This window comes from Acartia tonsa, chromosome 5 (assembly GCF_053477335.1).
Source record: "Acartia tonsa isolate MP-2025a chromosome 5, ASM5347733v1, whole genome shotgun sequence".
In the NCBI taxonomy this organism is placed as follows: Eukaryota; Metazoa; Arthropoda; class Copepoda; order Calanoida; family Acartiidae; genus Acartia; species Acartia tonsa.
This window is the reverse complement of record NC_137264.1, coordinates 11405996-11419988: the sequence shown is the minus strand read 5'-3', so window position 1 is coordinate 11419988 and position 13993 is coordinate 11405996. Positions and strand designations below refer to the sequence as shown.

General features: G+C 33.3%; 2 protein-coding genes across 2 annotated transcripts; one reads left to right on the top strand and one right to left on the bottom strand.

The window, feature by feature from the left end:
- Positions 1–6086: 6086 nt before the first annotated feature.
- LOC145320244 (uncharacterized) lies at positions 6087–8818 on the bottom strand. Its single transcript, XM_080162674.1, has 2 exons — positions 8657–8818; positions 6087–7282 (listed from the first exon to the last, which is right to left on the bottom strand). The coding sequence occupies exons 1-2, from the start codon at positions 8756–8758 to the stop codon at positions 6338–6340; spliced, it is 1047 nt and encodes a 348-aa protein (XP_080018800.1). The 5' UTR covers positions 8759–8818; the 3' UTR covers positions 6087–6337.
- Positions 8819–9966: 1148 nt separating this feature from the next.
- LOC145318746 (uncharacterized) lies at positions 9967–12860 on the top strand. Its single transcript, XM_080160238.1, has 2 exons — positions 9967–10119; positions 10614–12860. Exon 2 carries the CDS (start codon positions 10633–10635, stop codon positions 11611–11613), a length of 981 nt encoding a protein of 326 aa, XP_080016364.1. The 5' UTR covers positions 9967–10119; positions 10614–10632; the 3' UTR covers positions 11614–12860.
- The last annotated feature ends 1133 nt before the right edge of the window (positions 12861–13993 follow it).

The following is a 13993-nucleotide window of genomic DNA, read 5'->3' as shown; positions in this document are numbered from 1 at the left end:
GACGTGTTTGAAAACAAGGACAATTATAATGCAGGGATCTAAAGGGATAAGACAATGGGCGTTAAATTGATGTACAGTGTACACCCTCTATGATGATTTACAAAATTACCTCTTCTGTAGATTACAATTAGTGGTTGAAACGTTTGAACACTCAACTTAATGAACCTAACAATGAAAATTCAATAAAAGTCCCCAAAGTTGTTAAGCCAACTATTAAGAAACAATTAGTGTAACACTTTGGGGACTAGAGTAATAAATAGCCCAATGTCCCCTCTCTTCCTAACAATTATGTCCATAAGTAGCACAATAATAATAAGCCAATGAAGAAAGTAAAACAATGTTTTTCTGCCTTTCCTTAAGGTATTACTCTTGTTGAACACTGAACCGAAAACGTTGTGCTTTTCATGTTAAATATTAATCCTGTTTTAGTTTTAAGCTATTAAGTTGGGGGTTATTCATGATATAAATTGAGACTTTAGTTATAGAGTAGCTGTGTAATAAAATTTTACTCCTAATAAAAAGTCTTTAAAAGTTTAAAAGCTATTAATCTCAAAACCCAAACTAACATCTTAAATGTTATGACTTCAAGTTCTTAGAAATCATGTTTTTTTCTGAAATCAATACTTTATAATTGATAAATATCACAATAAGCTGTCATTATTTTTTTATAATATTATCTCTTATTCCTGATAATTTTATCTTGTCAACTTTTATTAGATACGCATATCTATCTAAAGAACATACGCATATTTGGGTTATTGCGTACTTTATATTCTACCATAATTCTTATATTATTATTTTGATGTTGCAAAACAACGATAACCCCCATTTATAAAAGGTTAAACAGTTAGGGACTTGAATCCATTTTTATAGAAGCAGAAATATAATCTATGATTATGGTTTGGACCCTCTAAAACTGTAATCTACCCTTCCACTTTCCCCTCTCTTGGTGAAGATATCTTCAACGCCGATACGATTTTTGAAATGTAAGATTCTACTTTCCCTTCTCTTGGTGAAGATATCTTCAACGCCGATACGATTTTTAAATTTAAGATTCCACTTTCCCCTCTCTTGGTAAAGATATCTTCAACGACGATACGATTTTTGAAATTTAAGATTCCACTTTTGCCTCTCTTGGTGAAGATATCTTTAACAAGAGAGACAAAAGTGGAATCTTATATTTCAAAAATCGTATCGGCGTTGAAGATATCTTCACTAAGAGAGGGGAAAGTGGAAGGGTAGATTACAGATTTAGAGGGTCCAAACCATAATCATAGATTATATTTCTGCTTCTTTAAAAATGGATTCAAGTCCCTAACTGTTAAATCCGATAATTAGTGGACGAAATACTAGAGACCAAAGTAGTTTAACAAAAGGTTGTTAAATTGTTCATATACCGTTGTCTAAATGTATAAAATAGGATCTAGACTTTCTATATTTATTCTATTAACTAATCTTGTTTAAATATTTTAGGTTAGTTTAGCCTGCCTGTCGGCCTCTCTAATCCTTGTTCATGCAGACTCAGAGGTAAGCTTCCAGGAAAAGCAAGAAGGATGTTTCCCTCAAAGTACATTGTCGAGCATATGAACCCCCCCTCCCCTATTTTTACAACAAAATTTAAATTTAGAGACCTGCTTTTTATTCGTTTTTATTACCCTCCTATTTAAAAAAAAATTTATTTAAAATGAGAGGGGGTTTTTACTGTTCGACGAGCACTTTTAGGGAAAGCACTAAAGAAAGCGTTATTATCATGAATGGTTATTATAATCAGGGGGACAAAGGGGTTGTAGATTAATTTAACACACTTTTTTGTCTTACGTCTAAGAACAAAAACAAGATTGAATACGTCCAACGGTAGGTTTTTTTTCTATATAAATATATTAAAAACAGTAAGAAGAAAATATGGACGTTTTTGTGGATTGAAATTGAAATTACAATATAAGCTAAATATATTGTCAAAACTAAAAAAAAATTAGGAGCAAACGAAAGTGATGGTGGGCTAAAGTTAATTTAAAATACTTACATAAAAAAACGGATGTACAGTTAATGCATAGAGTAGCTTCGCTACTAAAATATAAACGAACAAATCATAAAAAATAAGCAATAAATTCTCCCAAATGTAAGAGAAGTAATTTCAGTGGCGTCTGTTATTGTTCTTTAATTGATACTTTTCTTAAATTTGTACTGTGGGGGGCAGCCTACAAAACAGCAGAGAGAGAAAGAGAGAGAGAGAGAGAGAGAGAGAGAGAGAGAGAGAGAGAGAGAGAGAGAGAGAGAGAGAGAGAGAGAGAGAGAGAGGGGGGGGACAATAGGCTGATTATTACACTAGTCCCCAATGTTTTGAAATAACGTTTTCTTACTCGTTGGCGTAACAACTTCAGGGACTTTAGTGAATTTTAATTGGTTAGCTCATTAAGTTGAGTGACCGTTCGTTAGTCCTTCCGACAGTCCGTAACTCTATGGAGGAGATGACATTTACTAATCTGGTATTAAATTCAAGACTTTTTTTTATGACCACTGAACATTTGCTTTATTCATTTTGTCCGTTTGTCAATCCATGTTTTTTCTTGTGCTTCTTTACTTATGGATGTTATCATCCTTGTTCATAACTTGTGGCTGTGCCCATATCATCGAAGGGCTCAATATTCTGAAGGGGAAAGAGCCGGCAGAAAAAGCATCCTAAAACAAAGACTTAGACATAAAATAGCACAAATTATTCTATAATTTGTGAAACTTTCTTCTATAATTATTGCATTGGACAAAAATAATCTTTAGAACCTTAAAAATGTTGTCGAAAAACTTTGTAATAATTATTCAAAAACTTTTTTTGGCATTCTAATAACATTTAAATACACAACATTTGCGTTACATGTAGTTTTGCTAATTATTTTCTTTACTGAAATTCGTTTTTCTACAGAAACACCTGCGACATTATCCTTGTAGAAATTTTACAATTTTCTCAAAAGTTGATTTAATTTTTAGTTAAGTTGGCAAATAATAATATTATTGAGAATTATTCTTGTCAAGGCTAAATGGGACATTCTGGGGAGCCAGGGCTTTGTAAATGGAAGAAACCAATACCATAAAGACCGTATGTGCATGTAAATGATTATTTTTGGCTTAAAAAAAAACAATTTCATATAACCTATATTCATTAAATTCACTTAAATTTTGAAGTATATGGATTTCTATAACCGAAGCATCTTAACTCCTGTAATATAAAGGAGTAAGTTTATTTTTATCCAAAGCTTAAGATATAACTCATTGAGTTCTCCTATTTATTGTAGCTTTACATAGGTCCCGAGATGGTTTTAGGATATTTTGCTAACCTTCCAGAGAGGCTAGGAGCTAGGCAAATAGTGTAGTGTATAACAAAGTCTTAAAAAGTAATTCAAGATTCTGTTTTCAAGTAATTATTGAATAGAGTTACATGGAATTTTAATTCAAACTTCTCAATAATGTTGAATTTCAAATGAACTGTTTGTAACGTTATATTTGTTAATGTTCGTTTGTCTGCCTTTATAGTTTTTAAAGCTTTACTTTTATTTATGGATGTTTTCATCCTTGTTTTCTTAATATTTTTATTTCTGTTCTCTTTTTTCATAATATCTCTCCTTCCTTCCTTCACAACAGAAAAATCAAAACCATAAAATTATAAATTTTCAAGAAAAAAATTATCGGTTTAAAATCTAATTCCTATCTATTTCAAAGTTTTATCATATAAAGTAGTGTAGCAATGACAAGCTTTTATCTTGTAAAAAAATAGTAGTTTGAATTAACAAGGACGACAACATCCATAGAAACGAAGCTCTAATTTCAAAAGAAAGACAAACGTGATTTTAAACTTGATAAGCAGAACATTAATTTGTAAGTCTAAACAAAATTGTACATAAATTGGTTGCAACATTGCCTAATTACAGTATACAGTATAAGGGCATACTTTCATTTTAAGGATCTTATTATAGAGATGGCTTGCTTTTACTATTTTACTCTGTTATTCCAAAAACAGATGAATAAGATAATAAGCATTTGAAAAATTGTTGTCAAAAAAGTAAAAAAAAATTAGCCTGTTTTAAATGGACGTAAGGACTTTATTGTGACGATATTAGAGCTGCTATGCTTCCAAAATCGTAGGAAACATCATACAAAATCTATAGGACAAATTAAGAAAAAGGAAAAGAGCTAACCGTTACGGACGGACGGACCTACCCTTATTGTAGAATGCTTTTTGTTAAAATTCAAAGAATTATGCAGTTAAAATGTAGTAGCTACAAATTATTGTGTTTTAATTAAGAACCCATAAAGATTATCTTTGAATAAGGGATCTTTACACTAAAACCAGCAGTCTATACTAAGTATCAAAATCCCCCCCCTCCCCCATAGCATTATGGACCGACAGACAGACAGTCAAAGTGAGTGATAGTGTAGCTTCGCTTTTTAACATATTTGCAAGACAAATTATGAAGGAAACGTTGGCTATAAAGAAAAAATATTTTATTCTATAATAAAAACAGTGTACTTTTAAATAACATTACAATGATGATAACATCCATAAAAGGAAACCTTAACAATTCAGATGGTCAGACAAAGTAAAATTGACAAATATAAAGTAAAAATTAAGTTTAAACAAAACATTCGTGTAAACCAGTCCCGAAATTACTTAGATATAGTAGGCTTAATATGGATTTACTTACATTTTATGAATTAATAAATTTTTTTATAACAATTAAAAAAATTAAGATCCAAACAACGCTCAACGTTTGAATATATTTATACTTGTTCGTTTACACGAATGTCTACAATATAAGTAAAACAATTGCATGTGCTAATGGATGTAGAATAAACGTTAATGATATAATAGGAGAAAAATTGTTATCAATTTGGGTTGCAATTTTCCCCCGCATTTATTGATCGGGCAGTATTTCCAGTAGGAGGAAAGTAGATGGGGTAAAGGAGGGTTATGGGGAACATCATTATTTTAGAACGCTACAGAGTTCACTTTATTATAGAACATAAAAATCTGATGTAATATCGAAATAAGTATACATCCATTTATGGTCTGTATGTGTGTGTGTGTTTGTGTCTCTTTCTCTCTGTGTATGTCTATTTGTCTAGAAAAGTTGCTGTTCATAGAAAAACTATGGCTATGTCTATCGCTCTTAACGGTGCATATGTGAAATATTCTCATATATTTCGTCTGATAGTCCAAACTCCAAGATAAAGTATTAGGATGTCTATGTGTTTGTATTTTTGTGTCCAACAAATTCTCGGAAAACTTCGGACAAAGGACTGTATATTACACTAGCCCCCAAAGTTTTATAATATTGTTTTCTTATTCGTTTGCTTAACAACTTTGGGGACTTTAGAGTGAATTTTGATTGGTTGATTCATTAAGTTGAGTGTTTAACCGTTTCAACAACTAATTTTAATCTACAGACAGGGTAATTTCTTGTATCATCATTGGGGATGTATATTAATGTATCGGCAATTGTCTTATTGCCTTTGTACTCATCCGAACATCATGTTTTTTTATTTGTAAACCAACTGATGATTTGTCAAAATTAAACAATGAAACACTGTGTATTGGAATTATCAAATTAAAAGCCATGTTTAAATAAAATGTGTTGATTATTCTATCAAAAAAATCAAAAAGCTTCAGTGATATATGTCTGTAAAAACACGCCCTGCTTTAAACAAAAAAAGGATGAACAAAAATCACCATTAAAATGGATAATGCAGCATTCAAATAGGACCCAGCGCAAAGTAGAATCCATTGAAAATGAAATCCTAGCTGCTCCTTCTTGGCCGATATTTTATTTTAAGATTAAAGTTGCAAAACACCAAATTAACCCAATATACAAGGTAATTATACTTTTTAAATAAACATTAGGTACCTTATACCAATATCCAGAACAGAAATATAGAAAAAATTCAATGAGTTGGTGAGATAAATTTTGATTGACAGGTGAAATATAGAAAAGGTGAAATAGAAACAATGGAAACATTAAATAAAACATTTAGAGAATAAATCTTAATAGGATATTTGACAAAATTAATAGAAATGTAAAAACTAAACATAATGCACAGTATAATTTAGATGAGTTCTAAAAATTTAAAATTTGAAGCTGCAAATAGTGCCCAATAAAAAACAAGTTCATACAATACAAATGACCAATCATAGGCCTGTATTGATTGATATTGACCAATGGTAAATTATATGCTGGCCTATCATTGGTTATTTGTATTGTATGATGTCATTTTATATTAGGCACTATTTGCTGCTTTAAAATTTTACAAATTTAGAACAAATAAGGTAAAGTTTTCAAATGAGAAATCATTAATGAAAATACTGACTCCTTGCCAAAGCAGTATAATCAACCAAAGAGCTGAACAAGTTGAGAGCAGATAAACCTAACCAGAGCCCAAGAGCAGATCCAAGGTCAACTACCAAGCTGAACATATCATAGGCAAACACATCTGTGTAAACTTTTACTTCATCATAGAATAATATTTCAGCATAACCATAATTCTTCTTATTCAAAACTTTAATTATTTCAACTTCCTTGAACCCTAGTCTTAAACATGGCTGCTTGCACATTAAGAGGGATTTAATTTTCCATCCATAGACAAACTTTGAAATCTCTTTGTGAAACACTTCAGGCATCTTGAGATTCTTGACATTTTCACATGATGAGTTAGCTGCATCAGGAACCCAAGGTAGTAAACAGCCTAGTTCCATTAGCATATTTTTCCTCATTCTATCTTCAATACATTCTCCATAGCTGGAATCAATTCTATCATAGTCAATGCAGGAAAGACCATCATTAATTCTCTCATCATGCAAAGTAATCTGCACTTCATATTTATATCCACTGTAAAACCCATTGCCCAAGGATCCAAAATTCAGTTTAACACTCTTACTACCAAGCAGGACTAAATCATTTGAGTATGTTGGATCTATAATAAACACACTTGTACTTTCTTTAGAACTCAATGTAACTTCATTTTTCAACAAACTCCATGATAAGCAAAACCCAAAAGGGGTAAGATATTTTAGCTCTGAGTTTACATCCCCAATCTTGTCATTCCAAGGTCCAAAATGAGCTTCAAAATCTTCATAATTATATTCAAACATTTCAGCCTGTAGATCAGAAAATGATTTATTTTCATTCAATTTTTTCCATGATGTAATGCCATTGTTAGTTGTTTGTAAACCCAAGGAAAATCTTGTGAGTCCAGTGTATCCATGCTGGTTTACTTTTGTGTAGTTAAATTGACTTGTCTGTAATTATAATATATCAACAATGAATATTAACTATCATGAGAAAACTTTGAAGGATTATGAAAAAGAATCAGAATAGCCTAGATTTTCTGTAAAACTATACATCAAATTTACAAAAGAGCTGGATCTTTAAATCATTAAGTGCTGCCCAATGCCACTGCTGCAAAAAAAATAGGATCTTCAAATTAAAATGGCGGTAAACACTTTAAAAACACCAACCAGCTCAGTGGCAGTAGTCATTTTCCAATTTTTTTTATTTATAGTCTTCTTTTACTTACAATAACTGAAACCCTCTCAACCATTAAAGATAAAAATTATAGATTGGTCATAATAATTTTGTATCTTAAAAGTAAAAAATTAATTTCAATTGATAATTGAATGTCTTGGAAAGGAGAATAGACATAGATGGACCATTTGACCTCATTGTTGTTAAAAAGAAATGTTTTGCAGATAAATACCTTTGTTACTTTTTGTTATATACAAGATACGGGCAACATTATTTGCAATGCTATTTTTTGATGATGTAAAATAACTTAAGTTTAATAATTTCAACTATTCATAACTAACTTATTATATGTTTTTAATATGCTTCACTTTATAGTAGGGAAGAAGTTTTTGCACAAAGTAATTTACCCAAGAAAAGCCTTATTGTACAATGTGCAATAATTTATTGTTGACTCATAATGCGTACAAAATACAAAAAATATGACCTTATGACTTAAGTTCTGTAAAATTATTAAAACAATGAGATGTCTTGAATGTACATTTATTATTTGGCTGATTTAAACTATTGCAAGGAGCTTAGTTTGCAAACTTAATATTTGAAATATTAGTAGAGATTCCACTAATAGTAAAATTCTTAAGGAACATTGGATCTCAAAGAGATCTCATTGGTTGAAATTGTGTACATATTTTGTTAGGAACACATGTTTTTTTTTCATTTCATAATTTCTTAGTACAAAACCTTTTGCTAAATCAGAATTATTTGCCCAAATATTTTGTCGTAAATTTTTGAAATGTGAAAGCGTTATGAGAGATGGATTCTTTAAAAAAAAGTTAGGCTCCTGTACTCATTGGCACTCCTTCAATATCCATCAAAATTGCATTAAAAAAATCTACAAAATTTAAATAAAATAATAAAAGGATTTTGTTTAAGTTTTGTAGATTTTTAATGTGATTTTGAAGGATTTTTCACAAAAATAATTTTGCCCCACCAGCGAGAAACAAGCATAATTTTTATAAAAAGAATCCACCTCAGCTTTCATAGAAAATAAAAAAATCTTTCGTCTGCTAGAAATATTCCTTTTTAGATTTGACAAAAAATTGGGTCAAATAGGTAATCTAGATATAGTATGTCTATTGAAATATTATAACCTGGCAAATAAACATCATTGGCTTGTAAAGGTCATCAAAGTTTACTGTAGAGGTTTGTTGGATAGTTGGATTGTGAGCATATTTTCTAAGTGAATTTTGCATTTGAAATACAAATATTCCAAAAGCAAAAATTTGAAACAATCGGTTTAATAACTGTATTTTATCCATAGCTCTTGGGAGCTGATAGTCAAATGACATGCATTGGGTTTGGCCTCTGTTTGTTCTTAGAATAAAGAGTAATATATTTTCTCTAAATTATGGATAAAATAAATTATTTTATCAGCTATCACTTATTTCATATTATATAACTATCTAAAAATTCATTTTTTGTTTAAAAATATTTACCCCTTAAATTTTAATAATGTTTGTTCATTATTGGAAAAATAGCAGCAAAGTAAACACTCCAATTGTATATTTTTTCTAATGTCTACATTATTAAAAATGAACATTTATAATGAGCAAATGAAAATTTTTACTTACTCTAAATAAAAAATTAGTGAAAAACATTAAATTATGTATAATTATTTGGCTAAAGAAAAAAAATTCTGATCTGATTATCGAACCTTAATGTTATCTCTTTCATAATATCTTTTAGATAGAGAAAAAAAGGATCTTGTTTCCTTCAATTTTTACCTAGGCCAGGCTTCAATTTTGTTTAAAGGGACTGTGAACGTAAATTTTTCTCGTCTTAATAACAAATATTAACATTATCTCATTCATAATATCTCACAGATAGAGCAAAACGCGATTTTGTTTGCTTAAAAAACGATTTTTTCTGACGATTTTTATAAGGTAAAGGAAGAAATTTTCCGTATTATATAAAATGTGCATTAAATTGCTTTTTTCTCCCATTATAGCTTTTAGTTCAGAGAGTCGGGCTGAGAACACGCATTTTGCAAGCTCTCCCCCGCCCTACCCCATGTGTTAAGCTCAGTTCTACCTTCCCCCTCTCTCTCAACTAGTTCCCCTCTCCCCACTGCCCGTGGTCACTCCGCAGTTGGAGGAAAGGGAAGACACTGTAGCCAGAGGGCACCTCGTATTTAGGCCTGGCAATGTGTATGTGTTAACGTATCGGTCAATTGTTAGCACAAAAAAGGGAAAATAAAACATTAATGAATTAAAAGTTTTTTTTTTTTTAACTTATGTGTAACCTAATCGCTTTAATTTAATGAACAATTTTTGGTGAAAACACTCTCAAATTTTTTTGATAATTTATCGGTCTGGCAACATTTTACCGGCGCAAAGTACTCCCGACAAATAAGCTCTCCCATTGGCTATCATTTTTTCGCGTCTCACCATTGGTCAGCTGACCCACACTCACTCAGCACCCTCGGATCCGCCATCTTCACTTCATCATGGCCTGTAGTACGTGTGACAACCCAGAATATTGGTCAAAATTTAAAACAAATTTGGACGCTGCTTTGGATGTTAAGTTTAAAGAATACGATGCGAATATAGCTAAGGTAAGGGATGAGCTTATTCATAGTACTTTTGCCAGTCATAAAACCGAAATAAACGATATTAAATTGAGAGTCTCAGATTTAAATGTTAAAATTCAATCTATCGAAGGTATAGAAAATTTCGTAGATGCTAAATCTGTTGCAAGTGAACAAAAAGCGATTAGGACCACGATTACACAACAAAAAAACTATCTAAACTCTGTCGAATCGTCGAGAGAAAATTTCGTCAAATTTCAACTTCTACAAAACTCGATAAGAGAGCAAAGGTGTCGCGATTGGAGTTGTAGAATAGTGAATTTTCAGCAGCCGTGGAGCCGTGAAAATATTACAGAGTTTATCATATTTAGAAACATTATAAGGCCCACCCTTGAAGCCGCTCTTAAACGTGGGGAATTAGAATATATTCCCTCACATTTTTGTGATATCGTCGAGCGTGCCCATATGCTCCCATATACAAAGGGCCAGATCCCCGTTTTTATTTTTCGTTTTATGTCTAGATCCTACCTCGACGCGTGGATGAACAATAAGAAGGCTGTGCTTGACCGTTACAACGCCGAGATCAAGAGGTTCAATCCCAGGAACAACGCGTCACCGGTCCCGTTCTTCCCCAATAGGTTAGTCCAGGCGAAGCAAGATATGTCCGACCTCAACAGGAAGACCATGACCTTTGTATATGCCACAAACCAGATTTCGAGGGCCAAAGTCGCTGGCCAACATGTCCAATTCCAGCTCAAGAACGGCAGCCGCTGGATACGCTGCCTTAACCCATTTGGCAAAGACCTGAAGGAAATGGCCCAACCCATACCTGGAAGCGAGGATTTTTTTCTGTCGGAGGCACCGCCTATCCTTTGTTTCAACAAGCTAGCGCCTGAGGAAAGGAAAACATTCTTCTCGAATCAGGCTGATTTAACAGAGGATGACTTCCCAAGGCAGTTTAGTACGATCACAGCCCACCCTTCCAGCACGATTCAACATAATTTAACGTCTGCCCCTGCCCCAGCTCTTGGGGACCTGGCTGTGTTTCCTCCCATAGACTCTGCCGCAACCGTCGCAACCGCCGCACCTAGTGCCGCACATACAGCCGTTGCACCAGCCGCACAGCCCACACAGTCAGTACCTGCCGCCGTCGCATCCGCCGCCGCCGCTGCCGCTGATTTCACTGCCGCACCTGCCGCCGCGCTCACCGCCGCACCTGCCGCCGTGACCGCCGCCGCATCTGCCGCCACGTCTGCCGCACTTGCCGCCGTGTCTGTCGCCGTACCTGCAGCATCCATTGCCGCACCTACCGCCACACACACCGCCGCACTTGCCGCCACGTCTGCCGCATCTGCCGCATCTACACCTGTCGTTGACTCAGCACCTTCTGATCCTGTTGCCATGAAGGCATTTACCGTTGACTCAGCACCTTCTGATCCTGTGGCCACGAGGGCCAAAGCTAGAGACACCGCCAACAAAGCTAAGCAAAGCAAAGCAACAAAGGCGGTAATCACAACATGAAGTTAAGTATCTTATACGACGAAAAAAAGGTACCTAACAAAAAACACTCAGCTTAGTTATTATTGTCATCATTTTCAAAATCATTTTCAAAATGATTTATTTCGAAAAATTGAATGTTTTGTATCCACGTGAACTCTATAATATTATAATATTATTATTATATATTACCTAAGTTGTTAGAACGCCCACATCGCATATTAATTTCAATCTATTTTTCTTTTCTGCTGATTAGCATATAAAATACATGGAACTTGTATGAAAATGAGTAGGGGGAACTAAACTAGCTTTAAATGTGTTGCCACCCCCAACACACACATAAACTAAACGCTATCGGAATAACCATAGTAAATATGGTAATTTTTTTCGCTTTAACGATAATATATTGTATATTAACTATTTTTATTTGTCCACTAATATCTACTGTGTTTCAGATGTCCATACTTGATGTTAAGACGATTCCTCCTGCGGTGCTCCTGGACCAGCTCTGCTATGACAAACCTCCCTAATGATCAGATTAACCAGGATTACGGTAACTTAAACGATAACATTGGTCTAAATCTTATGAATCCGATTTACGGCGACTACTTTAACGATTTTGAGAATGAATTCGGAATAAATTGCGTTTTTTCAAGTGAACAAGGTATCGTACAGAAACTGAAAACATTCAATGAAAACCTTCTCAATATTTTTAGTATTAATTGTCAGTCATTACATTCTAAATACAATGATATTGTCTCCACTGTAGACTTCTTTAGGCAACATGATATCCACTTAAATGTTCTGTGTTTTCAAGAATTATGGCTAAATAAGGATGTAAATATGGATTGCTATGGGATTAATAATTACGATTGGCATGTTAAACTCCGCACAAAAAATAGGGGGGGAGGGGTAGGTATTCTAGTAAGCAAATATTATAAAGTAGATAAACTATTTGATAAGTTTTCATTTAAAGAAAATATTCTTGAATCTATTTGCTTAAAAATTTCCCACAATGGACTAAAGTTTTGCTTACTAAACTGTTATCGGCCACCCAATCAGAATAATGCTGAAATAGAAGAATTTTTTGAACTTTTTTTAGACCTGATTGATAGAATAGCAGCTTTAAGCATACCATACTTCATTGTGGGAGATTTCAATTTTGACCTTTTCAAAATAAATAATATAAATAGCAACTCCATGAGAATTATTGAGTCTTTTTCTTTTAACGGTATCATAAATACCGTTACCAGAGCTACTAGAGTAACTAGAACCACAGCAACCCTTCTTGATTTATTCGGGGTAGGTAACTTTATTCAAAACCTAATGTCTTCCTTTGTTTTAACATCAAAAATCTCCGATCACTTGCCAATTATTAATTCATTCCGAATAGACAAAGTAAATAAACCCAAACCTCCAGATTTCTTTGAAAAAAGAGAATTGAATGATGAAAACTTTGATGCCTTAAACTATGCACTCTACCACACTAACTGGAATCACGTTTTAAGTCAAGACAACACAAACATTGCTTATGATAACTTTATTTCAACCTTTTTGAGACTTTATAATGAAAAGTGTCCAGTTAGAAAAAAACGAAAAAACAAACGTACCCAGCCCCAGCAGCCTTTCATGTCAGATTATTTATTGCGTTGTAGATTGCATAGAGATATTTTGTACAGCAACTTTTTAAAAGACAAAACAATTGAAAATGAAGGTATTTACAATGTCTATAGGAATAATTACAATAGGCAAGTGAGAAGAGCAAAGATTGATTATTACAGAAAACAAATAAGGGATGCAAACGGGGATGGGAAAAAACTCTGGAAAACCCTAAAGGAAGTCATTGGGTTTAGTAAATCTTCCCCTGAGTGCACATACCTTCAAGTAGGCCCAAACAAAATTGAAAATGACCAAGAAATAGCTAACGAATTTAATCGTTATTTTAGTCAGATTGGGTCTTCCCTAAGGCCTGAAATTCCTTCCACCCCCAAAAACTTTTTTGAATATTTACCACCCCCATGTCAAGATTCCCTCTTCTTTGAGCCATTGTACCCCTTCAAGGTTATTAATATCATTCGTAGTATTAAACCTAAGCGTTCCACAGACATAAATGATGTCTCGATGTATGTTCTGTCTCGCTGTGCTGATACCATTGCCACTCCCCTAACACATGTTTATAATTTATCACTTCAAAATGGCACTTTCCCTGAAAAAATGAAAACTTCCAAAATAGTTGTCCTTCACAAATCAGGTTCACTCAGCGAGGCAGATAATCATCGAGGAATTTCACTCATTGACAACTTTTCCAAACCCATTGAAAAATATGTCTGTGATACGCTGGTTAAGTTCTTAGAAGATCGGTCTTTTTTTAGCAATCGCCAGTTTGGCTTCATGAAAGGGATCT